The following is a 24,888-nucleotide window of genomic DNA, read 5'->3' as shown; positions in this document are numbered from 1 at the left end:
AGTGACATGTGCTCCTGTTTTTATGGCGGCATGCTTAGCTGGCAGCCATCTTGGGTAGGGCAAACAGCGGTTGGAAACTTAATATCTACAGGTACATGTTGCAAAGCATTGGCATTTTATTTCTTAATACTCCCTGATACCGATCATTTTAATGCAGTATCGGTACTGATACTAGTAAGGGATATTGAATTTGGTGCAGTACAAATAATGTTAGCCAATTGTCACCACAGATACCACACAAATCCCCCTTTTGGTGAACCCTGAGGTACTTGAACTCCTCCAAGAACTAGAGAGGGCTCTCTACCCTTTTCTGGCTGATGACCATGGTCTTTGATTTGGAGATGCTTATTTTTCCAACCTTTTCAAATTCAGCTGTGAACTGCTCCAGTTAAAATTTGGGGTTGCAGCTCGACTAAGCCGAAAGAACCACATCATCTCTAAAAAGCAGCGATGCAATGCTTAGGACACCAAACCAAAATTCTTAATGTTTCAGCTGCGCCTCGAGATTTTGTTCATGAGGATTATTAAACAGAATTTCAGACAAAAGGCTGACTTGGCAGAGTTCAAACTGTTTGAATGAAAATCTGCACCCAATGTGGCCCTTTGTGGAATAGTTTGGACAACCCTGGTGAAGACCTTTTATAGCCACTCTAAGTGAATATACCCTTTGAGGAACAGTATAATGTGACAGAAAATCTCAGTAAAGTACCTGAGAGCCCTTCTTGCTCCCTGGTAGGTTGATGATCAGAGTTTTACCACGGATACCACACACAGGCCTGTAATTAAAAATTGTTAATGAAGACATGTGAAAAAAGGTACAATAAAACACATTTGTGTTATAAAATGTGAAATGTGAGCAGAGGAGAATTTATATCTTCACCTAGACAACATCCCCAGCGGTGTAACGTTCAGAGAACCCATTAGCATTGCCAGAGCCATGCCTGGAGCTTCCCTCTCAATCACTTCTCTGGTGGCCTACAGTGTGAAACAAGGCTTGATAGTGAGCAATTGATTAAATCCCACATTATGATTTTAGGACATGAGGCACTAATTTAGAATTTTGGTGTGACAATATATCGATATGTTGATATATTGCGATACTTTGTATTGCTATAGGTTATTGATATGCTCCTGAAAATAATCTATATATCATTTTAAAAAGATGTCACATTTTAATAAATGAACAAACAGGTTGCTACCAAAATTTTTCACTAGACCATTATAACCTAGACCTATCATATATGTTATATGTTTTATGCGTGCAATGCACGCTGGGGGTGATGGCGCGGTTGGATTGTACGGGGAGAATATCTGTGCTATGTAGCAGCAGAGCTAGTATGACGACTGGCATATTCTGCTGCTGGTCAGATTGTTTTGTTACTGAGCTGTGGGATAAGTTCCTGACATCGTACCTGCAACAAATTCCAGCTCATCAGCAGTGTCTTAAAACCGATCCTAGGCGGGTTGTCGAGATATTGACTTGCTGCCATTTGACAGTTTGTATTCTTGATCCCCTTGTTGCTAGTTACATCCTGGGCTTGTTTTTTTTTTTTTTCATATGCCTCTCACCATGGTTTTACCTCGTTCTTTTTTTTTTTTTTTTTAATTGATCCCAACCTACTGTCACCTACCCTTTCTTTGTCTCCCTGCGCGTGTAAACAATACCCATACTATCGATGTAGAAAAAAAAATAACATGGTCCTTGTGGTGTTAGTTAATGTTCCTAAACAGTGAGGTCTTGAACGCAAACTACATGCAGCGAACGTGCTTTAAGTACAAATAAAGTACACGACAGTCCTCTTATAACTAAATGTGCAAAATAAGGCGTCATTATAATCTGGTGGGCTGAAAATGATACGAATAGTCAGCAATCAAACTAAATTTAATGCATTCATTCATTTTCCATGTCGCTTATCCCTCTAGAGCATTTATTTACCCCGTATTCATGTTGCATATATGTGTTTACTGTTTATGGTGTAACTTGTTTGTTTGGCACTTTTTGGATAATGAGATTCCAACTAAATGTAAAAGACGTGACATTAGTCACGCCATGCGTGAGCAGCACATAAACGCTGATACACTCGTAAAAGGTGGCTAAGAAAATAAGCACACACTTTATAGTTTCTGTACCTTTGCAATATGTCTCTGTCTTCCCTCTTCGTCTAAGACTCAGACGTAGCCTGCTTCACTTCCTCGGTCCATTAAAGGGTGTATAGGCCATTGATGGCGCATAGCACAGTGGGTAGCCAATGCATGATGAGTAGGCGAAACATTCTGAGATACTCCCACTTGACTGGCTAAAATGGTCCTGGCATTTAAAAATGTATGACAACGGCTCTTTTTCCTACTTCCAGCAAATATAGTCTATCATTCAAAATTTTCTCCACTTTTACACATCGGAAAAATGAAATTCTGTTCTTCCACTTTATTACAAAAGATTCTTTCTGCTGAGATGCACTTTATCAAGGTCTTGGTCTTAGTTAACACCCGACTCAACTGAGACATGACCACATATCTAAATGAAGGAGGAATACATTGAGGTTATTTTAGCGATGAAATGTCAATACCTCTGGCGTAACATCTCGCGGTGCAAATCCCGTGCCTCCTGTTGTAAGAATGAGATTAAGCTCCTGGTCATCGCACCATTCCAAAAGTGTTTCCTGTTCAAGAAATTTGTAGAATTAAGAACTGCAATCTACTCCGGAAATCAGATGGGATAGTGCGTTAATTTGTCAGACCTTAGGCTCTTCAAAAATTAAGACTTAATATCTACAGGTTTCTAATGCTCATCAAATGGGTGTCATGACTTCAATGTATTAATTCATGTGCCCAAAGCACATTCAGATACCTTGATTTCATCAATCTCATCTGGAACAATTTTATAGGCAGCGATCACCCCACCTAACCTGCAGGTTGTGAGAAGTAATTAGAGTAACCTGTAAAAGTACAAATCTGTGCTAATGTGTTTGCAGACTTACAATGACGGATCATGGACCAGGTCCTTCAAGTTGACCCCACTTCTGTCCTCAGCCAAGTTCTTGAAACAACTGTCACTGACTGTGGAGAAGGTCATATGTTTTGACATGCCAAAAGGAACCATGCAAAACTATCATAACTACAACTGCTATTGATATAGCTAAATTAGAAAACTGGAAAACAACCCTGTTTAGAAGTGTTAACAACTCAAATTGAAAATTGTTACAAAAAGTATTTGTAACATTCACATTCATATAATAAATGACAAAGTAGTTAATTATGATCTGGAACACTTAAGCCACACTATTACTAAAGTGCTGAATTGATGCAAGGCATGTCTTATTGTACAAGATGAACATATCAAGAAGACCTTAAACAATATTTGACTTACAATTTCCTTGCATAAGGTGCTTGCTTTGAAAATATTGACTTGAATGGGTATTCCAATCCAGAGACCAAACTCCAGGGTCTACCACAATGTTTATACTGGTACTACAAAAATGCTTGACACGTTGGAAGAGGTAAGAAGTTTTTGTTGGGTAGTTTTTCTATTAAGCCTGCTATGAGTTCTATAGCACAATCATGCTGGTAAAGAACAGGCTATGCCTTATACCATCTAATACTATATTTGCTAAATTATACACGGTATTTGAATATTTTACAAGCAAATTGCAAAAACAGCAGGTCAACTGATCAAAAATATGGTAGAACAGTGGCGAAACAAATGTGAACAGGGCCCGAGTGCAATGAGTATGAACAGGCCCCCGTAAGTGAACATCCGGCGGGTGGGGGTCCAAGTGGATAATTACTCGCAACCCCTTCCACACTTTCCCAGGCCCCTCAAGGTCCGTCCGATGTGTGGGGTGGTGCTAGTGAAAAATGTTCTGCCTGCACCCCCAGACAACCAGCCGAGCAGGGAAAAATTAGAGATATTTTAAAACTTAAACACTATATTTCAGCTCTATCTTACCTTTAAGATCGACCCTCCCCTCACAAAACCACGCCCCCTTATGCCCACGTACCAGGCCCCCTTGAGGTCCCGGTGCGGCGGGGGAGTGTGAGTGTGTATTTAAACACTTTAACACTATATTACAGCTCCGCCCATCAATTTACGTTTCTGTCTGACCCTCCCCTTGACCAATCACGCCCCCTTCACAACTGCAAACTAAGCCCCCTAAGATGCCCTGACCCGGGTGCCGCCGCTCCCACAAGCTTCGCCCCTAAGGTATACTGTAGTGCAGGGGTGGGCAAACTATTCCACAAAGGGCCGCAGTGGGTGCGGGTTTTTGTTGCAACCCATTAGGGGACACATTTTCACCAATCTGCTGTTTTACAAGTGCAATCAGTCGATTGCAGTCAGGTGCTTCTCATTTCTGCTGAAACTTCATTGGTTATACTATCTGTGCTGGGTCAGTTTGAACAAAGACCAGGACCCACTGCGGCCCTCGAGGACCGGTTTGCCCACCCCTGCTGTAGTGTCTAATGGACTGGACACAAAGGACAACATACAGTCCAAAATTATAAGCCAAAATCTGTGCTTAGAGCAGTACTTCTGAAATAGGGGGGCGCAGAGCGATGCCGGGGGTGGCGCATGTGACCTCGAGGAACATACTTTTTTGCCGTACTAAAATAAAGTGTAATTGCACATCCACTCAGTGGGTGGCAGTGACGCTCTCATTTTCAGAGTGTGCACTGTATTTTCGAACCAAACAAGAGCACACAGCAAAGAGCACTGGAGATATGAAGAGCTAAGACGAGGAAATTTGACAGAGCATATGCAGGTTTTGGCTTTGACTTTTAATACAATGGGAGTCGAGGAAAGACCGGTCTGTTTACAGTGTCTAAAAATGTTTGCAGCCGATAGCAGGAAGCCAAATCAAGTAAGACATCACTTGATTCTAGTGCTGCAACGATTAATTGATTAACTCGAGTATTTGATCAGAAAAAAAATATTCAAATTAAATTTTCCTGCCTCGAGTATTCGTTTAATTAAAGTGGCACTGTAATGGTTTGTTTTGAAAGTGTTTGCCTTTAGTTTCATTGATTTGGGTGGATACACTGCCCTCTAGGCTGCCACATTTCACATGGCTGAATCCAGCTGCTCCCTGTTAAGACCAACATATGGTAAGTTTTTGTTTGAGCTAATGTTATTTTAATGCATTCGTAATTTAAAGGTTTATTTAGCCATTTTTTGTGGGAATATGTGTTTTACCTATTTGTTAAGAGCATTGTAAAAAAAAAAAAAAAAAAAGTTAATTTAAAGGTTTATTTAGCCATTTTTTGTGGGAACATGTGTTTTACCTATTTGTTAAGAGCACTGTAAAAAAAAAAAAAAAAAAAAAAAAAAAAAAAAAAAAAAAAAAAAAAAAAAAAACCTTGGCATTATATAGCATTTAAACTACCGGACTTTTACTATGTAAGTTAGCCAATTGTTCTTTTATTTTACATATATCCGCATTTATTTATTTTTTTATACCGTTTGAAGCTCAGGTCAGGTATTTTAATTTTTTATGTTCCTTATCCGATTACGAGATTATTCGAACTAAATACTTCATCGATTAGTCGACAACTAAAATAATCTGCTGCAGGCCTACTTGATTCTTTTTTTTGGGGGGGGGGGGCTGAATATTGCAAACAATCGTCCCACATTTTGTTTCACAGTGTTACATCAGTAAACCTGCAAGCACTGTTAGCATCATATAAGGGGGCCTACCAAGTTATTCAGTGCAAAATAACCTCACACCACAGCAAAGGAGCTGATACTGCCAGCAGTAAAAATAAAAACTTCCTCTCTGTCCAATGACGCTGTCGTTTTTTTTTTTTTTTTTTCCGTCAAATTCTTTGGCATATTGTCCTCATGAGTTAATGTTGCTACTCAGTTTGAATTTATTATTATATATTGATTTTATTAATCTTTTACAGTATCAAATGGTCAAAAAATGTACCTTGAGTGTATTTTTAGTTTTGATGTGACTTTTTTTTTTCTTTGTTAAATTCAGGCAGATTGATGCACTTTTTTTAAAAAAAATTTTAACTCAGGCAAATTGCTGAACTTTGTCTTTTACTGTTACAAACAAAAGAATGTTAACACAGTTATACTTTATTGTAAGTTGATCTATCTTACTTTTTCTTTAATATTGTAAAGGACACAATGTTATGCAGAGGTGTACCGTAATTTTCGGACAATAACCCGCTACTTTTTTCCTTCATTTTGAGTTCTGCGTCCAGTGCGGTTTATTTGTTGATTTATTTTAGTTAATAGGTAGCACTTTATTAGACAGCGACGTCATAAGACTGCCATAACACTGTCGTAATTATGACACGACAACATCATGGGCATTAATAAATGCTTATGACATATCTCATTAAGTGTCATCCGGCAAATTATGTCACTAACTCCATTTATGTCCAGCTCGGACCTTTTACATCCATTCAAAAGTGAGATAATTTGCCGGACGACACAAAATGACATCCGTTATTTACTGTAGAGCTACAGTGCATGCTAGGAAGCAAGTTGGACGACAACAGTGTTGACAGCAGGTGGTAGCAGAGGTTGATTGTCTCCTCCAACGGAGCAGAGATGGTCAAATGAAGGTTCTTGAAGCAATGAAGCTTGGCAGCCAATCGGTTCAAAGCTTCATGGTGGTTCATTTGGTCTTATGACAGTCTTATTATGCCGCTGTCAAATAAAGTGTTACCGGTTAATATCTTACTGTGTAAATATCCCATAATACAACAAGGACAGCTGCGGCTTATAGTCCAGTGTGGCTTAACTATGAGCAAATGCTGTTTTCGTGTCAAATTTGGTAGGTGGTGGCTTATAGTCAGGTGCGCTTTATAGTCCAAAAATTACGGTGCTTATAATACTTATGATAAAAAATTTTATTGACAAATAATACTATTTATAGTGGTGGCAGAAAATTGGCGGGGCGCGAAACTTATACGTCTTCCTGGGAGGGGCGTAACAGATAATAATTGAGAAGCACTGGCTAAGAGTAATGGATAGTTTAGTAGTGGTATAGCCCCCTGACTTCAGCATCTTTTGCAGTGAAGTACCTGAATGAATCATTCTCAATTCTTGTCATTAACCAAATTGTCAGTCTTGATTTTTAAATTTATTTTTATATTGGTTCACAGCTAACAAGTGAACACCTTATATTCACAACTAGTCAAATTTCTAAGGACTTCCTTTCGGCACAAGTAACGGTAAAGGCAGAACCCTACAGCAGGAGACCAAACAAATAATGGAGGAGTAGCCATTTTAGTTTGTGTCCTCGCCAAGAAGAACAAGAAGAAGAAAAAGCAAGTGACTTTTTGGGCCCTCCATCCAGGCAGTTTAAAACAGAATACAGGTTTTTGAACTTGTTTACCTGGCCTTGAATAACTGAGTTACTGCCAAAACCCCATTATGACAAGGTTTTGGCTGCATGTAAACGTAGCCAGAGACCCACAAACAAAACTGGTTATGACTGGATGATTTGCAGGCAGTGAAACAACATGTCATTCCAGCTCTCGCATCTGTCACATGTGCTCAGTATAAAACTTCTCTAATCTGTGAATAGAACAGGGCACGATGGCTAAACAGTCAACTTTGTAGTGCTGTTAGTATTGAATGCCGATCAAGGTGGACAGTGATGGGACGTGAGCACAGGTCTAACTTGAGGACTTCCAGCACTCATACTGCCCTCAGGGTGTCTGGCAGGTTTGGTCGGAAACATGCACACAACTACATTACTGAAACCCCCACCACAACCATCTTTGCAGTGTTCATCCTTACGCAGCCGAGTTGTCGACTACTTGAGCAACAACAAAGTACTGCAGCTCTGTCTTTACACTCCAACTAGCAAAACGCAACAATTGGAAAATACAGAACTGCTTTTACCTTTTCTTTCCGTGTCCTCTAATAAGCATGTCATTAAAAATTCATACATTCAGGCGATACAGTTCTATAAACTGTGATAAATGTTTGTTTTGAATTATTTTTAATAAGCACGCAAGGAACATTCAAGTACAGTACTTAGAAAACTTTTGGGATGCTTGTTTTCATATTTGAATTAATGAAAATAATAAAACTGATAATAGTAGTGAGCTAGGATCAAATTATTAACAATTTTTAAACTGTTAATAAAATATTTCCTGAATAATTTTATCAGTCTTTCCGGTCATTGAATTGTGAAACATTGTAAATTGAAACCAACTAACACTCGGCATTAACTATTACGATGAAAAATATATGCCTAATACAGTACATTGGTTGTTAACTTTAAGGCTGTCCCGATGGCATATTTTTGCTCGTGGGTTCGAGTCTTCTTATTTTGAGGCTCTGCCGACACAAAGTCCTGAGTCTTTGACTTTCCCAGTAAAATTGAATGGCATACCGCAAGCAATACTTTTGCTCCTTAATATTCATGACGTTAGCAATTGTGGTTAGGGCAGGTCAACCTCCCATTTGTCCCTAATAGTAAATGTATGGAAATAGTGTATGAACGAGATGTTTACTGAGCTAAACCTACCAATTCTGTCCGAAAATGATATCCCTGGTGCCAAATTCACTGGTAAAGATGTGGAAGAACATACAAATGTTCAGTTAAAGAGATGGCTTGAGTGTCGAGGGCTGTAAAAGACTTTTGTGCATTGCTTCTTAAGCCACTGACAATGACATTCTCCTGTTTCAACAATCTGTCCTTTACCACCATATGCCCTGTCTTTCTTATATATATTACTTTCTTATATATACTAGTATTATATCCTCAGGTTGTCTTAAGTCTCTAACCTTTCTTGGGGGCAATTTACATTGCTATTTTTGTGTAGCGATCGCAAATGCTACTCAGTGACAGCCAACAAACACTTTAAATTTTTTCATTGATAACAAATCTTAATTCTATAATCAGGGGTGCACATAATTTTTTTGCCCAGGTTCTCAGAGGAGGACCTGGAGATGTGACTTGGTCCTCATTGAGCTTGAGAGCCGACCCGCCCGATGCAATAAATTTATGACAAGCTTTACTTAGAGCCAATTAACTTTAATTAATTATATTAACAATTAATGCTTGATTAACATCAACTGGCACAACAAAATTGCCATTACTTTGAAGTGAAATGTAAAGAAATAAGAAGCACCAATTCAAAATAAAGGGCATTATGCGGCTCCCACATTAACTCCAAGCCTTTTTAAAAGTGGGATATCCTCCTCATAAGACCTCATTGAACGTGCATGTTTAGCTTTGTAAAATGCGAGCAAAAACACGTTTGTCAGTGCATGTCGTTGTTCATTACCTTTATTCCGCCACTTGTCCGTAGGGCGAGTGGGGTCCTGTTTGACATCGATAGTTTGCTTAATTGCCACATGCTGTTTTTTTCGTGCTTTTCAAAGTTTGGATGGCTGAAATTCTTTGACCCTACATAAAATGCGCTGCTCTTATCGGCGACATTGGGATTCTCACAGCACATTTTGTACCGCATTTCCGTGCGAGCATCATTTGCTTCTAGCCATGGTACCTCCTGTAGCCACTTTTCAGCAAAAGTCCTTTTTTTCGGTAGCTCCGGTGACGTCTCTGTCGTCTGTCTGTCTTTTGACGGGGGTGGGGGAACACGGAAGTAATTTAGTGATGGCCAAATGAAGCCTCATGAAGCAATGAAGCTTTGCAGCCAATTGGTTTGCACATGTAGCAAAGCTTCATGGTGCTTCATTTACCCTATGGCGCCATCAAGTGGTCTAGAAGCCCAAGAGTTAAGTTAGAGTTAAGAGACATTGTTAAGAATTCAATGGCTATTTGCTTAAGACAAAGATATGAATGTGCTTGTGTTAGTAATTTAGTATGTGAACAAAATACAACAAGTGCTAAGGGTAATTTGTTATTCATTTTTATTTAGAAATAATAGCTTTGCCACAGTGGCTGGCTTTAAACAGTTTCTTTTTTTTTGGAAAATATTTCACCAGCTTTAGAAAATATTCTTTCACAAGGCACAGATGAAGCTGGGGTGCAGAGAAATGTGAGTGCCAGATTATATAAATTTGGGTAGGTATTCTTTTGTGCCTCCCAGTACACTAATGGATTGTTCATTCTGTTGATGTTTGGTTCAGATAGGTACACACACACACTCACATTTATATTAAAGTCGTTTTTCTCCCTTACCTTATTGAAAGCAATCAAATCAAAATGTTCCCATACAGGGGAGGATCGCTCTTTTCGCGCAGGTTCCATCGCAAGCAAAGGACAAGGCTCGAAAAAAGATTGCACTGGTTGCACTGTTGCGCACAGATGTAACAAGTACAGGAGCCCGAAATCCACAAAATGTGAGATAACAGGCGATCGCCATTGCGTTTTGCAACCAATTTATACCGTAGTCCGTCCTGTTTTTGCAATGTGCGCCAAACGTTGGATCACTTCCGAAGCACTCACGAGATTCAGCCGGCCGCCGGCGAGGCTTCCCACGTCATCATTTCCGGGTTTTGCCGAAATGAAGCGCTCCTCGCTACAAGCTTCGTGGAAACCCCCCTCCTATTACTCGACACAAGCTTCGGAACCTCGGCTCATTTCGTCCCATCACTAAAGTAATTACTCAGTGTGGCCTGCCTCTTCAAAATTTTGAGAAGTTATTTTCTCGTGTCCGCCGCAAATACAGTGGTCAGCCATCGGTACGCAAAAGCGTTTGGAAGTCGTTGAGGGCCAGCGCATTTGTCTACGTCCAGTACGCATGCACGCATGCGGACCACTTATGTGCACCCCTGATATAATGTATTTACACTTCCCCCTTACTAAAGTGGCTTTTTTACAACAGAAACGGTAACAACAGTGGCAGTCAGATACCATTTTAATTGTTTTCAGGTCATTCATTGTCATAGAGAAGGAGCATGGCAAAACGCCACGCTAAAAAATAAAAATATCAAAATGGCTTACCTCTTCATCCTCTGTAGGACCATGGCCCCCAACAAAATGTTTACTGCATATTGAAATGTGAATGGCTTCACCTTGCTGCCGTTAAACTGGTCTTTTGGACATCCGCGCAAGTTTATTCATTCTTCATATTTTTTCCTCCGAGTTTTTGGTTTCGGGAAAATTATGAAGAAAACATCATATGTCGTAATGTTTAGAGTCGTTTTTACAAGTTCCATAGCAGCAGTGTTTACTCGGCATGTTCTTTTTTGAAAGACTACCGGAGAAAACAAGCATAAATAACATGGATTGTATGAGAGGGCGTTTCTATGTTGACCCACTTCCGTGTTACGATGGCGACGTCATGGTCTAAAAATAGCATCCGTGCGGTACGCTATTGGATGTCTAGCTCTGTCAATGGCAGCCAATGAGTTAATAAGGAAGTGAACCAAAAATGCCCATTAAATATATGGGAAATGACCCATGGGAGAGCAAAGCATCCCCACAAAATTACTCCGGAAACTGAATTTCCCACTTTAAATCCAGGTTACAATTTAAAATAAATAAATTTAAACACAGGACATGGTTGGGTCAAACCTTAGGCTGATGTTACTAAAGTGTTTTAGATGTAAAAGGCTAGTCTGTTAACGTCGTTCACGAGGTTTTGCAAATAAAACGCTACCTTGTCAAAATCACTACAAAAGATTTAGCAGTAAGCTGCTGGATGCCTTGCATCCTCTTTGAGCATTTTGAGCACGTCTCCTCCTGCCTTGGAGAGGAGGCAGTAGGCCTACTGGTGACTGCCACACGACTCTCCGCTAGTCCCCATCCTCATCTTCACGACTCTAAGGAAAACATCGGCGAACGAATTAATGAAGCTGCTAAACAACCTGCAGAGGAGAATTCATTTTGCTCCGTTGACGGCTCCAGCCTTCTAATTAAATTTAGAAGCCCTCGATTTATGCTTAACAGATTAAAATTCTTGAAATGAAAGGTTACACGGTTAGGCTGGACAGTCAAAATGTCTGTCAAAGTGACAGTGTAATCGTGAAAACGAAATACGCCCGTAAAAGCAGGCAACAAATCTGCAAAAATACATGAATAATGCAGCTCATAGGCTTGGTAGGTTGCACAGTCGTTACACTGCTAAAAATTATACCACTTCCCAGCATCAAGGTAGCAACGAAAGAAGAGCTCTACAGGAAATAGGGAAATGATCTTCAAAATAAAAGCATATATTTAACGTATAGGCCTCTTGCCAGACAGGCTTGTGACGAGAAAAACCGTAATTTTGAAAGTATTTTACAAAAGTCTACTGCCCTAATGCCGCTAGTGCTGATTAAAATATCTCGCTATAGCAGCGTGAATCTAACCAAAAATAGTGTCGAATCACGTGGCATCAAGTATTTACAACCCACATGGAATTGTTGCATTAAACATATAAACACATAAAAGCTTAGTCGTGGGTTTAAACCGCATGCAACATCTGTCTGACCTGTCAAACAGCTAGATGCTAGCGTGAAACCAATGACAGTCAACGGAACCGGTTAGCATAGTAGCTAACCACGGCTAGCTCTGCAGTGAAAACAGCTCGTTTCGTGACACCGTCGAGCAGCGGCAAACGACGGGAAAGCGGCACATAGCTGTGCAATTTCGGGGCATTTCACTATATTTTCTCTCACACGTTCTTACCTGTCAGAATTCCCACTCGGGTCTGATGGTCGTGGTTGGTGAGCACCATCCCGTCCGTCGCCATGTTTACAACCGCTGTCTGCACTGTGACAGCACATAGAGAGAATCGGTGCTGTGGAACGTTAGCTGCCGCGGCACCTCTGGAGGACGACTGGCTGCGCGTGCTGGCGCATGTGCGTGGACGTGCGTGGATGTACACTACGTTTTTCGATCGCTCCAAGTGTATTTTTAGGTTGCCTAAAAAATAAGATCAGGCTTCACGCAAGAAAAAAACGGGTTGTGTGGGTTACCGACTTTAATAGAGCAATTTTGCACGAAGTAAAAAGTCTTCAAATAGGATACTGTATTTATTTATATTTTAATATACAGTACTATATATATTTATTATTCACTCATTGGCTGCCATTGACAACAATAGACGTCCGATTCATTTAAAACGGGAAGACTGGCTTTGAATGCCTGTGTTTCGGTGCCAATCCATGTTTATTACTGCAGTAGACGTCCATTACATTTGAACTGGGAGGGCGAGGGGGAGGCGGCGAATGAACATTCTGGTATATGTCAACCCTCCCACTTCAAATAGATTGGACGTTAATCACATTATGATTATTCGACAAAACTGGGGTCTTAAAAGGATAATTCAATATATCCTCCAATACACTTAAAATATGTGAATCCCCACGTATTGCATGGCAACATAGGAGGATAGTGTTCCAGCATGAGAAACCAGTTCTAGGTTTTCTACAGTTCTAGCAAGTGATTTTGGGGAGGCCGCCTGTTATATGTCAAATCTACCTCCATACCTGTTATCCCCATTGGCATAGCTTGAGTCAAGTCAGTCACACGGCTAATCATTTATACATGAACGATATATATATATATAAATATATATTTTTTATTTTTTACACGTCAGATTTTGACGTGTAAATTTTTACACGTTAGATTTTGACGTGTAAAAACGTGTGTTTTTTGACCGCTTTGATGTTTCAGTGCATCGGACCGTTGCATGCCATTTCAACGGTGACATAATAAAACTTTCGGGAGCGGAGTTTTCTTTGGACGCCGGAAGAAAGTGGGCGGTAACCGCAACTAGCTTGTTTACTCTACTGTCATAGCAACTGCAGCGTCCTCTCGAAATGGTGGTGAGTAGTTCGTCGACAATTTTTTGTTATTCTCTATAGCAGAACCAAGGGCGTAGGTTTGATTCAATATTGGTAGGGACGATATAACAGCATGACCTGCATGTACACTTTTTGCTGGGGACTGGACATTAATAAGACCAAACAGATTGGGTGAACGGGGATCAGGGCTACATTTGTCACGAATATGAATCTAATTAATTGATAAACTAAATTATCAATGCAAAATAAATCTGTATTGACTTATACCAACTTTTACAATGCACATTTATAACGTCCTAATCTGATCATTTTAAATCTAGTCGAATAATTTTCTCCATCTTGTTTTGAGTGTTAAAGACTAGTTAACAGATTAATACATCAGATTATTCCATTTAAATTAAGTAAATATTACTATGTGTTCTTATTAAGCCCATTCATCTAAAAGTTGGTAATTTTTCACCTAAATCCAGAAAAAAATGCTTTCAAATAATGTTTAGAAAAATATCTATCCTTGATTTAAGATTTTTTTAAAATTTCTGACAAACAAGTTTTTTTTTTCTTTCTTTTTTTTTTTTTTTTTTTTAAAGATGATAACTTTTACATTAAAATAAGTATGTTAATCATGTTTTCAGCTAGCTATTTTTCTTATTTCAAGAAATTTAGGTGAGTAAAATTTACTTGAAGCATTGACAGATCATTTCACTTATTTCTGGTAGATTTACACTAAAAACAAAGGAATTTAACAAGTTTTAAGGTGTGTTTTTGCAGTGCATATGTGTCGGTTCAGGTGATACACTGTTCAATTCAAACTTTTGTTTTCAAAAACTGCTAAAGAAATATTTTGAAAATTTCCAGAATAAATGTCTGGATTTTATTAGCAAATTTAAAATGCAGTATCTGAACATAACTTAAATTATATTAACATACACAATTAATACAAACATGTTAATAACCTCTCAACTACAGGAATGCAAAAAAACCCAAAAAAAAAACATTTGTCTTAAGACCACTCAACATTGTCTGTCTCAATAAATAAATATAACTGAAAAAACATCTCAGCGTATAACAAAAATAAATAAAAATGGAGCCTTTGTTCAAGTAACACTACTGTTTTTGTCCAGAAGCACAGCCAAACTTAACAAAAAATGAAACCTTTTTTGGGATGCTTTAAGACCACAAAAATAAACTCAAAATGAAAATATGGGAGAAGAGGGTAAACCTTGTTTAAGTACATTTCTCACAGTTTAATTAACGCTAACAGTAGAAAAGACATACAGGAGGATATTTCTCTCAAAGGAATTTCTCCTTGAGTTCAGGAAATTCACACAGATTAATATTATGCTAACTCTGATGCAGGTCGGACTTTCAGTAGCAAAATTAGCGGTGTGTTCCCCACCGCCGCAACATTTTTACATTACTTACAGTGGCTGCCACTAGCTGAAAAAATATTCCTCGTCTTCGAAGGAGGCAGCGTGTTGTATTTGTGTCGGGGCTGGATTTCCTCTGTGTGTGTGTGTGTGGGGGGGGGGGGTCATGTCATCAGCCAATCAATAATAAGGTTGCTTTAAAGATGGTGAAGACAATTTGAGCATCCTGAAAAGTTGGTAATGTTATGTCCCTACCGTCCCTATATGCAAACCTACACCCTTGAGCAGAACATTAGTCCATATGAAATGATAATAATTTAGCAGTTAGCCTTCAAAACCAGTCTATAGTGTTTGTGATTACTCTTAAACAATGGGACAACTTTTTGAAATTCAACAGTATACAGTTCTTTCTTTGGTCCATGTCCCTAGGGGAAAGCAACAACAATAAAGGAAGCGCTGACCAAATGGGTAAGTGGTGTATCAAGCATTTTAGAAATACGGACGCAATATACTGTAACATCCCTACTAAAAAAATCCAGCACATGCTGGTTTTTGTACTAGAAAAAAACCAGTACCAAAACACAACAAATCCAGCTGCTAGATTTGTTGTGATTTGGCACTGGTTTTGCTGGTACTTAAACCAACATATGCCGGATTTCCAAGCAGGGATTTTAAGTCTCTGGTAAATATGGACGATAGTAGTGATTGAAATAGGACTGTTTAATATGTGTTTCTGGTGTTCAGGAGGAGAAAACCGGAGAAAAGAGCGGAGAGGCCACAGTTATAAAGCTCTATGGTCAGATTCCCCCGATTGAAAAGTTGGATTCCACTCTTAGCAAAATCCCCTGTTGCGAGTGAGTCATTTACATGACTTAAATCAAATTGTCAGTATATATGCAATAATGTATGATGTTTATCTGCTTACCCAACAGTTATCATGTCTTTGTGCCTGTCTTTTATTCTCTGTTTACTGCATCCCCAGAAAGCTGTGTCTTTCCACAAACTGCATTGACAAAATAACCAATTTAGGAGAACTAAGTAAGGACTTATCAAACATGCAGTTATAAACAAAGCATGTGACTTGTTACTATCATTTTCCTTTCTGTTTTTCCAGAAAGCCTGAAAATTTTATCATTGGGTAGAAATAATATCAAGGCCTTCACTGGCTTGGTGAGTGTACATACATTACATTGTTAAATTTTGTAAATATTTTCAACATTTTTGTTTTTCACTCTGAACATTTATTTATTATTATGTATTTTTGTCGGTTTTATAACGCATAATAACACATGCAATCACATCATGTGTGTGTCGATTCTACAGGATGCAGTTGGCGACACATTAGAAGAATTGTGGATCTCTTACAACCTGATTGAGAAAATGAAGGGAGTTCATTTGATGAAAAAACTAAGGGTTCTCTATATGTCCAATAACCTAGTCAAAGATTGGGGTAATCATATGGTCACTCAATACAACTGATGTGCAGAAAAGTGAAGCTAAACCATATTTTATCGATTATATAATTGAGTTTCTTTAATTGCATTTTTTTGCAGGAGAATTTGCAAAGTTGGCTGATTTACCATGCCTTGTAGATCTGGTTTTTGTGGGAAATCCTCTAGAAGAAAAACACACCCCTGATGGAACATGGATGGATGAAGCTACTAAAAGATTACCTAGACTGACAAAACTGGATGGTGAGAATTACAGCACTTGAGACATTTAAAATCCCACTGCTGGTAAATTTGTTCATCCAATTTAGATCGTTTCGTTAAAATTTTGGAGTGTTTGAAGCTAGCAAAAAAAAACAAAAAAACAAAAAAAACAATATGATTTGTTTGTTACAAAGAAAACATTTACAGAAAAGTTAACAACGTCACCCAGGCTGGGTCCCAGCAAATTGCAAACATGGCATCTACATCCTTTAATTGATTAATTAGTTTAGTATTGTTTTACCCTCTTTAATAATATTTCTTCATGACTTTTATGGATCACTTAGAATCTTGAACCTATCCCAGTTTACATAGACATCTAGTGTCGTCAATGGCACACAATGAGGTAAGCAGTGTCTGACCAAGTCCTGATATAATTTACTGTACAGTCACGTGAGTATGCAGCAATTCAGTATTAAAAGAAATAAAACTGTATATAAAGTATTTCCAAAAATGTGTCATCGATACAGTATTAGCATTGGCTGATACCGCACAATTGGTTGTCAGAATTGGCATTGCGAGCCTACCCAAAAATGCAACATGTAATCGATGCAACACTAATTTTCACTAACTGGGTCACATCCTGGGACTTATTTACATACAAGCCTTATTTTTCTGTGCTTTGGAAAAAAAATGACACTGCTGGTCTATAGTCCACAACTTCACATATTATATATATATTGTTTGCCAAGAGACAATATACACAAGCACATAAAGTACTGCAGAACTGAACTGTCTTCCTGAGATGAATTACGTTGCTGTTCATCCTGTAGTTTCAATGGGACTGAAGAGAAAACCTCCTGGGGGAGCCTCCCACTTTGATTCCAGTGCACAATTAAGTAGTCTCACCCACAAGGCACTGAATATCATTTGATGTGCAGTATGCTTGCTTTCTACAGTGGAAGGATGATACATCCTTTCTTTTTCTATTGTTTCCAGGGATTCCAGTCATTAAACAAGATGCAGGTGCTGATGACGACTGATGTGCTCTAGGACTGTCTTGCTGCAAAACTACAAAAGTTCTCTTTGATAGTCATCATCTTGAAATTTCTTTTTGTGAAAAATCAAATGTCAAACCAGCTCTGCAGTGCTATGCTACTGTTGCTACCATTCAAATAGTATGTATAGTATATTGTGGATAAACTAGAAACCATTCACTCAGATCCTTGGTCAGCTGTAAACTTCAGTCTACGTGGTTGGTGTCACCTTGGAGTGCCTCTTAAGAAATAGAAATTTAATGAGCCCTTAGTCTAGAAAAGTACTTAAAAACTACACTAAATTTCTCTGACAATAATTATTTGTAAACTACAAATATGGGTCATTTTTTAAATAGGGTGTCATTTGGACACAACAGAGTGGACACTAACAGAGGGGACATTTTGTGCTAAATTTATCCCTCAGACCAGCTTTGTTAGCATAATAGCTAACATAACTTTGGATATTTGATGAGAAATCTATAATTTTATAAATATACCTTTTGAAATTATTCAATTCCTTTAATTTCTTTGATATATAGCTTTAAAAGAGTGGCCATATCATAACCAACCATGCTGAACATGTCACAAAACTGCAAAATATGATTGTTAAATGATTTAAAAAAAAAAAAAAAAAAAAACTGCTTACCACTGTTGAATTCTACAGAAGAGGATTAGGGCCACTAAAGAAGAAAAAAACACTGGTCAAGATTCTGAGAATAATGTCAGAATTCTGAGAAAAAAGTGAGAATTCTGACTTTAAGGTCACATCTTGGCCAGCTCTTTTTTCTCTCAGTGGCCGTAATACTCTTCCGTACTCTTCTGTAGTACCTTGGCCAGATTTTTATTTTACTTTTCCTTCGGTGGTACTAATCATCCTCTGTACAATTCCCTGCCACTGGTGCGATGTTATTGCACAACAGTGATGTCATTCATAAATGGGAGATTTTTCATTTTTCTTTTTAAATAAATCTATTTATATGTTATAATCTAAAAACAACACATGATTAAAGATAGTTTATCCGGGACAATCAAATCATAACAATTATTTTGGAATTTTTTTCTACTTATATTAGTTATTTTTTTAGACTGAATTTGATTGAAACACACTGGGAACATAGCATATGGCAATTGATAATACACACACACACACACACACAAAGTTGAGTATTGTCCAATTTTAGTTTAAAAAAAAAAAAAAAAAGCTTAATTTATCCCGGAGACACAAATGGTAGCCTATTTAAAAAATGGCCCATATGTCTTTGTTTCTTTGACTTTTGTACAGACTATAGTGATGGAAGTTAGTTATGACTTCTTGCAAGTATATGAGCTTGGTGTTTAATTAAAGTGGCCCATATTTCACTCAGAGAAAATCTTACTTTTTGTATTGATTTTTGTTCCTATCTTTTTCTAACATTATATCCCTGTATGAAATGAGATTACAAAGTTTAAAATGACAAGAAGTTGTTGTTCAATCATTGCCCAAAAGAGGGCAGTAATGCTCCTTGATTACCCTCAACTTCCCGAGAATTTTAAATAGAGGAAGTCGTTTGTCTCGTCTCATTTTGAAGTTTGTTGCACTGCATGTTGCAACGGCATAAAGCCAACGTGGAGGTAAAGCAGTCTCATTTTGAAGTTTGTTGTACTGCGTGATGCAGCGGCATAAAGCGAATGTGGAGGTAAAGCAGGCCATTGTAATTTTGTGTAAATTAATGACGTCCACCGGACTCCTACATGTCCCAGCGCCGGAGACTTTTAGAAGGGCGAAGTATGGCGAGCACAATGCGGTAGGTGTCAAATACTCTGTAGTACATCCTTCCAACAGGTTACAGTACTTAAATACTCATATGCTTTAAATACTCGTATGCTGCCATTAGCTGCTCTTGACGTCCAATCCAGTTTGACTGGGAGATTGAATCGCTGCTAATCATCACAGTCAAACTGGATTGGACGTCTGAAGCCTGAGGTATGCTCCTGCGTTGCGGTGACGGCGAAGTGACTACGGCAATGAATGAGCATTCGATAGTTCTGCGGTGAGGGAACGCGTTGCGCTGTAATTCAGCGCCGAGCCACTAGAGGGTGTGGCGTTATGTTTGTACGGTTTTGGAGCATGCTTGTTGACTTCCGGCAGTTAAGTTTAACGGAAAAAAAATAAACAATGCAAGATGGAACGCTTGAATGTAAATCTTCAGCTCATCAACATTGAATAAATGTTGATCATACAAATGTTGATAGCTGAATGAACAATCCAAAGGAATGGCCTGCAGTGGAGTTCGGAAACATCTACAACTACCTCATAAAGTCACCCAGTAAGTTGAACTTTATCAACTACGCGGAATATGTACTGTGTGGAACTAAGAAAACTGGTAGTATAAACAGATTGATTATTTCTGCCGTAACCGGTAATTTGCCTCCAAGCGTTATTTAGCCGTGAACATGTCAAGGCAAAATAACCAATTCCCACCAGGCCAATAATATACCGATTGACTAATCAGAGCAGTTTATGGCAAAAGAAAAATAACGCTTTGCGAGTTGCCGGTTACGGTAATAATAACCACTGCCTAGTCTATTGAATCCTAACAGCTAATTGGGGCAAAAAAAAATCGATTAAAGTTTACTCACCAGTAATAAAATGTCGGCTGCAAACGTAAATGTGCTTGGATTTAGGTTCCCACAGGCGAGAATAGTCCATCGAACTGTCTTCTTTTACTGTTCCTCGATTAATTGCTTTCAGCCATTTGTTTCTCCTTTTCTTTTTACGAGGAAGAATGAGGAACTTCAAATGCGGCTCCGAACTCTTCCTTGTGTGACAACCCGCAACACAGCAACTTTTAGTCATTCAAACGGAAAAAAGACCGCAAATAAGACGAAAGTTCAACACGTTTGTATTACAATGCACGACAGAGCAACTGCTTGTGACCCGTCGTTTGCCCCTATTTCAATATGGCGACGCTTTGTTGTGGCTGGTGATGTCATTAATGCCCGGATGTCCGACTGCCTCTATGATCAACATGTTGATGAGGTGAAAATCTACATTCAAGCTTTCCATCTCCGTTGGCGTTGCTGTGTCACCGGAAGAAAACTAGAGGAAGCCGACAAGAGTTCCCCCGAACCATTTTTTTTCCCGAATCTCTCAAGATTGTTAAAATTGATATTAAAATATCCATATCACCAAATATGTTAGAAAACACACAGGCTTCCATAGGGTGTCCTAAGTTTTTCACATGATTGTATATCTTCAGAGGGTCTGTATTAGGCCTGAATGATATTGGAAAAAAACTATTGCTGTGATTTTTGGGGGGTTTGCGATATTATATTGTGATATTAAAATATATATAGGGTTATATATATATATATATATATATATTTTTTTTTTTTTTTAAAGAAATTTTCACTAGATGACTTGAATAGCTGGTTGGAAAGACTTTGGATGACTCACAATGACCAGTGTACAGTGATCCCTCGTTTTTCGCGGTTAATGGGGACAAGAACCCGCCGCGATAAGTGAAAAACCGCGAAGTTGCGCATCCCGCCCCCCAAATTTTTATTTTTTTGTGTGTGTGAGCTCAGTGTATTTATTCAGATTTAGCATTGGAAAGATACATATAAGGCATGTTTTTTTCTCACTTTTTCCCCACAGTATGATTAAAAAAAAAAAAAAAATATATATATATATATATATATATATATATATATATATGGTATTAAGCACTTCAAATGTAATAATTATGATCATTTTTAAACATAACTGTCCAACCAAATCATTTTTGAACAAGAATAAAGTACTGTAGTAGAAAAATACTTGGCTTTATTAAACACTTCTGTTTATCTACCTTAGCTGTGACTCTTGGTTAGGGATGGGAATCGAAATCCGATTCCAATTCGGAACCGGTTCCGAGTGTTTCGAGGCCTCGACATCACAATGAAAAAGCCTTAACGATCCCTTTAACGATTCCTAAAGACGCGTATTGCGTCGTGACATGTGTTGTTGTCCAGACGCATCAAACTAGCATGGCGCCAAGAACCACTCGCTCCAAAGTTTGACTACACTTCACCAGGAAAGAGTGTGAAAATGAAAGGTTACGACGGGTAAGCACGAGCATTGCAGCCATAAACATAACAATGACAGCACGTAGGTTCAAACGCTCGAAAGTGTGTCTTCACTTCACGAGGAAAAATTACAACAAAGCGACTTGCAGTCATTGCAAGGTAGAGATAACTGCATTGGGAGGGAATACGATTGCGCTGTCCTCACAGAGAGGCTCAGTCCTGGCTATAAAAAATAAAAAATAAAAGTCCCGGCTATACAGCTAGCTAATCTCCCAAATGACGATGCAGAAGACGTTGGTATAATTTGCTGACTTTATTCAACCATCACCTGAAGAGTGAAACTAAGAATAGAAATGAAACAAATCAATTTCGTCCCCAATAACAAACAGGTTTGCATCAACGTGAATCAGCGATGAGTAGCTGCTAATACCAGTATGGTTAGCATTCGTTCGCTAGCATTAGCACATCGTTCAAACCACTACACAACTGGATTTAAGTGTCCGATCGCGAGTGGAAACACAACAACAACAACAACACAAAAGATGATACATACAGGCGTTGCCTCTGTAGATATTAACATTAACAAAGAACGTAGGCTCGTAGAAGTGTTTCCCTCTCTCACTCACTTGGATGCGGCATTTCTGCTTTGGGTGTATGCGCGCTCCAGCAGTCCTCAAACTGCGGCCCGCGGCCCAAATACGGCCCGCCTCCACATTTGGTCCGGCCATTTTGATTTTTTTTTTTTTTTCTCAATCGTGTTATTTATTTTCTGGCCTTTTCCTTGAAGAATTCAGAGAGGGTTATTTGGTTATTATCTATTTAATTAATAGTGTTTTTATTATTAATTATTATTATTATTATAAAGAATCCAGAAAGGGTTATTTGATTGTGGCTTTCTGAAAAACAATAATTTTTTACATTTATGCATTTCTGCAATCGTCACACTTTTTCTGTAACAAACTGACCCCGGCCCCTCATCAGAGAAGGGAAAAGTTATGTGGCCCTCACAGGAAAAAGTTTGGGGACCCCTGCTTTAACACATATTGCCAAAGGCAGAACAAAAACCTATCTGCCAATATATACCAATATTTTTTATTTCTATTAGATAAATGTTTCAGTAAAATGTTACACATTCTTGTGTATTTGCCACTTATTGCCACAGTTAACATTGAGGCTTTGGGCCTCTTTTGATCTCGTTGTGAGTTTGTAAGGTTGTGACTTCTGATTAAACAAACTCGATGCCAATCAAAACGTTTGTTCTTTTCCCCCAAATTAGAATCGATAAGAGAATCGATAAAGAATCGAATCGTTAAGCAATATCGATAATGGAATCGGAATCGTAAAAATCCTATCAATTCCCATCCCTACTCTTGGTGGACATGTAGAAATTACAAACTCCTCGTGACCACTTCTGGCATTTAATTTATATGTCTCGAACATCTCCGCACACACACACATTCATTCCAAAGCGGCTTCCTTGCAGAAAGTGTTTAACAAGTTAAACGATGATTGATAGCTGCTGCGCTGTGATGTCGCTTCTTTGGCAAGATCAAAGATACCAGCATCGTTAACTTCAATAAGCAAGTGCTGCAGTGACTGAGGTTTAAAGAGCTGGGAGAGGGAGGGTGTGAGCAGAAAGCAGGGCGTATGTGGATTAAAAAAAACAAAAACTATCGCACGTCCTTGCGATGGGACTCGCGCATGCACACATCGCGATGTAAACGATATATCGTTCAGGCTTAGTCTGTATCACTTTCACTGGCACTAATTAACTTTGAGGAGGGTGGCGGGAACCTTGCCACACTCAAAAAAAAAACAAATGTGCTGACTGCTTTACGGCATATGTCACTTCCCCCTTTTCCTCATTCATTATAAAGACAGAAGTCGATGCTAACGCTTTCGCGCGAATTCTGCAAAGATGGCAGAGCAACAGAGACAAAAACTTATGTCTGAGGAGGAAAAAGAAAGGGTGGCTACCAGGATATACAGAATAAACATTGGCCTGGCTTTCATTCGCTGGCGTGACGCCCAACTCCCACCAACGGGTGGAGTTGGGGGTGTTAGCCACACTGAACCACATGGTTGCTCACTGTCAGGGTGGGGTTGGGGGTGTTAGCCACACTCGGCCACATGGTTGCTAACTGTCAGGGTGGGGTTGGGGGTGTTAGCCACACTAAGCCACATGGTTGCTTACTGTAATATGCTATTGTTTAGCCAAACCTGGATTTATTACCTTATTGCGTTTCATCCTTCACACAGCCGGTGGAAACAGAGATGTTGTTTAATCCATGTGCAGGCGACCATCGTGATTTTACGACACTATGCGGGTGTGCACTGGTCCTTATGGGAAACGCAGTCTTCCTTAAGGCAAAACACTATCGCTTTTGGCCACCGGCGTCGCTAAAATCGACAAACTGAAAGCTACAGAGTGTTGCTTTAACAGTTGAATGCAAATCAGAAATATATAAATTACGGTTTCACTGATACAATTCTTTTAGTTTCCCAATATCAAATACAACATCTGTACCTCATTTAAAAAAAAAAAATACAATTAGTTTTTAACAAATTACTGTAAACTCACTGTAAATTAATCTCTATCTGGCATGCTTAGACACTGCTTAACTTATTGTCATTGAAAGCGCTAGACATCTAATGCATTTGAAGTGTGAAGCCTAGCAGCGAATTGAAAAGTTTATTTGACGCTGCCACCCTCCCATTTCAAATGGATTGGATGTCTACAATTAATACATTCATTTAAATTCACAGCAGAAGGATGATTGGATGCCACACATTTATCATTTTAGGAAGGTCGACAAGCATTCCTTGGATGTTTATCATTATCTTGGGGAGTGCGACAAACATACATTTTTTATCGGCAGCATGAGTAGCTGGTGGCCGTCTTGGCTAGATGTAGTGCTTACATTGGCACGTTATTTTCCAGTACTTGCCGATACCGATTTCGTCATTTAGTACAGTGATGACACTTTTTTTTTTTTTTCTTTGCTTCCGTAATGTTTTCCAGGAGGATGAATTCTGGCAGCTGCTCGCGAACATCCTGCAGACAAAAACGGTGTCTCCGACTGGCGGTACCCTAACGAAAGATGGTCAGTCGTACATCTTTA

General features: G+C 38.8%; 2 protein-coding genes across 7 annotated transcripts in view; one reads left to right on the top strand and one right to left on the bottom strand.

Moving 5' to 3' along the window:
• Nucleotides 1-12,785, bottom strand: part of LOC130930783 (gephyrin-like) — a 43,576-nt gene extending 30,791 nt beyond the window's left edge. For both annotated transcript variants that reach the window (XM_057858898.1, XM_057858899.1), the window contains exons 1-6: nt 12,546-12,785; nt 2,979-3,057; nt 2,849-2,906; nt 2,568-2,660; nt 881-975; nt 710-776 (exon numbers count right to left, since the gene is read on the bottom strand). In XM_057858898.1, the coding sequence (XP_057714881.1) occupies nt 710-776; nt 881-975; nt 2,568-2,660; nt 2,849-2,906; nt 2,979-3,057; nt 12,546-12,609 (456 nt within the window). In that variant the 5' untranslated portion in view covers nt 12,610-12,785. The remainder of the gene's footprint in view (nt 1-709; nt 777-880; nt 976-2,567; nt 2,661-2,848; nt 2,907-2,978; nt 3,058-12,545) is intronic.
• Nucleotides 12,397-24,888, top strand: part of LOC130930784 (dynein axonemal light chain 1-like) — a 44,897-nt gene continuing 32,405 nt past the window's right edge. For 2 of the 5 annotated variants that reach the window (XM_057858901.1, XM_057858900.1), the window contains exons 1-2: nt 17,730-19,503; nt 24,789-24,870. In XM_057858901.1, coding sequence (XP_057714884.1) covers nt 19,369-19,503; nt 24,789-24,870 — 217 coding nt within the window. In that variant the 5' untranslated portion in view covers nt 17,730-19,368. Of the gene's footprint in view, nt 12,729-13,535; nt 13,688-15,462; nt 15,502-15,777; nt 15,888-16,015; nt 16,072-16,147; nt 16,204-16,356; nt 16,484-16,586; nt 16,728-17,515; nt 17,582-17,681; nt 19,504-24,788; nt 24,871-24,888 lie in introns of those variants that run through there. The other 3 variants (XM_057858903.1, XM_057858902.1, XM_057858905.1) reach the window with 3 other exon arrangements.

Source organism: Corythoichthys intestinalis, chromosome 15, assembly GCF_030265065.1.
Source record: "Corythoichthys intestinalis isolate RoL2023-P3 chromosome 15, ASM3026506v1, whole genome shotgun sequence".
NCBI classification, from domain to species: domain Eukaryota; kingdom Metazoa; phylum Chordata; class Actinopteri; order Syngnathiformes; family Syngnathidae; genus Corythoichthys; species Corythoichthys intestinalis.
Note: the sequence above shows the minus strand (reverse complement) of the source record. Positions and strands in the feature narration are given on the sequence as shown.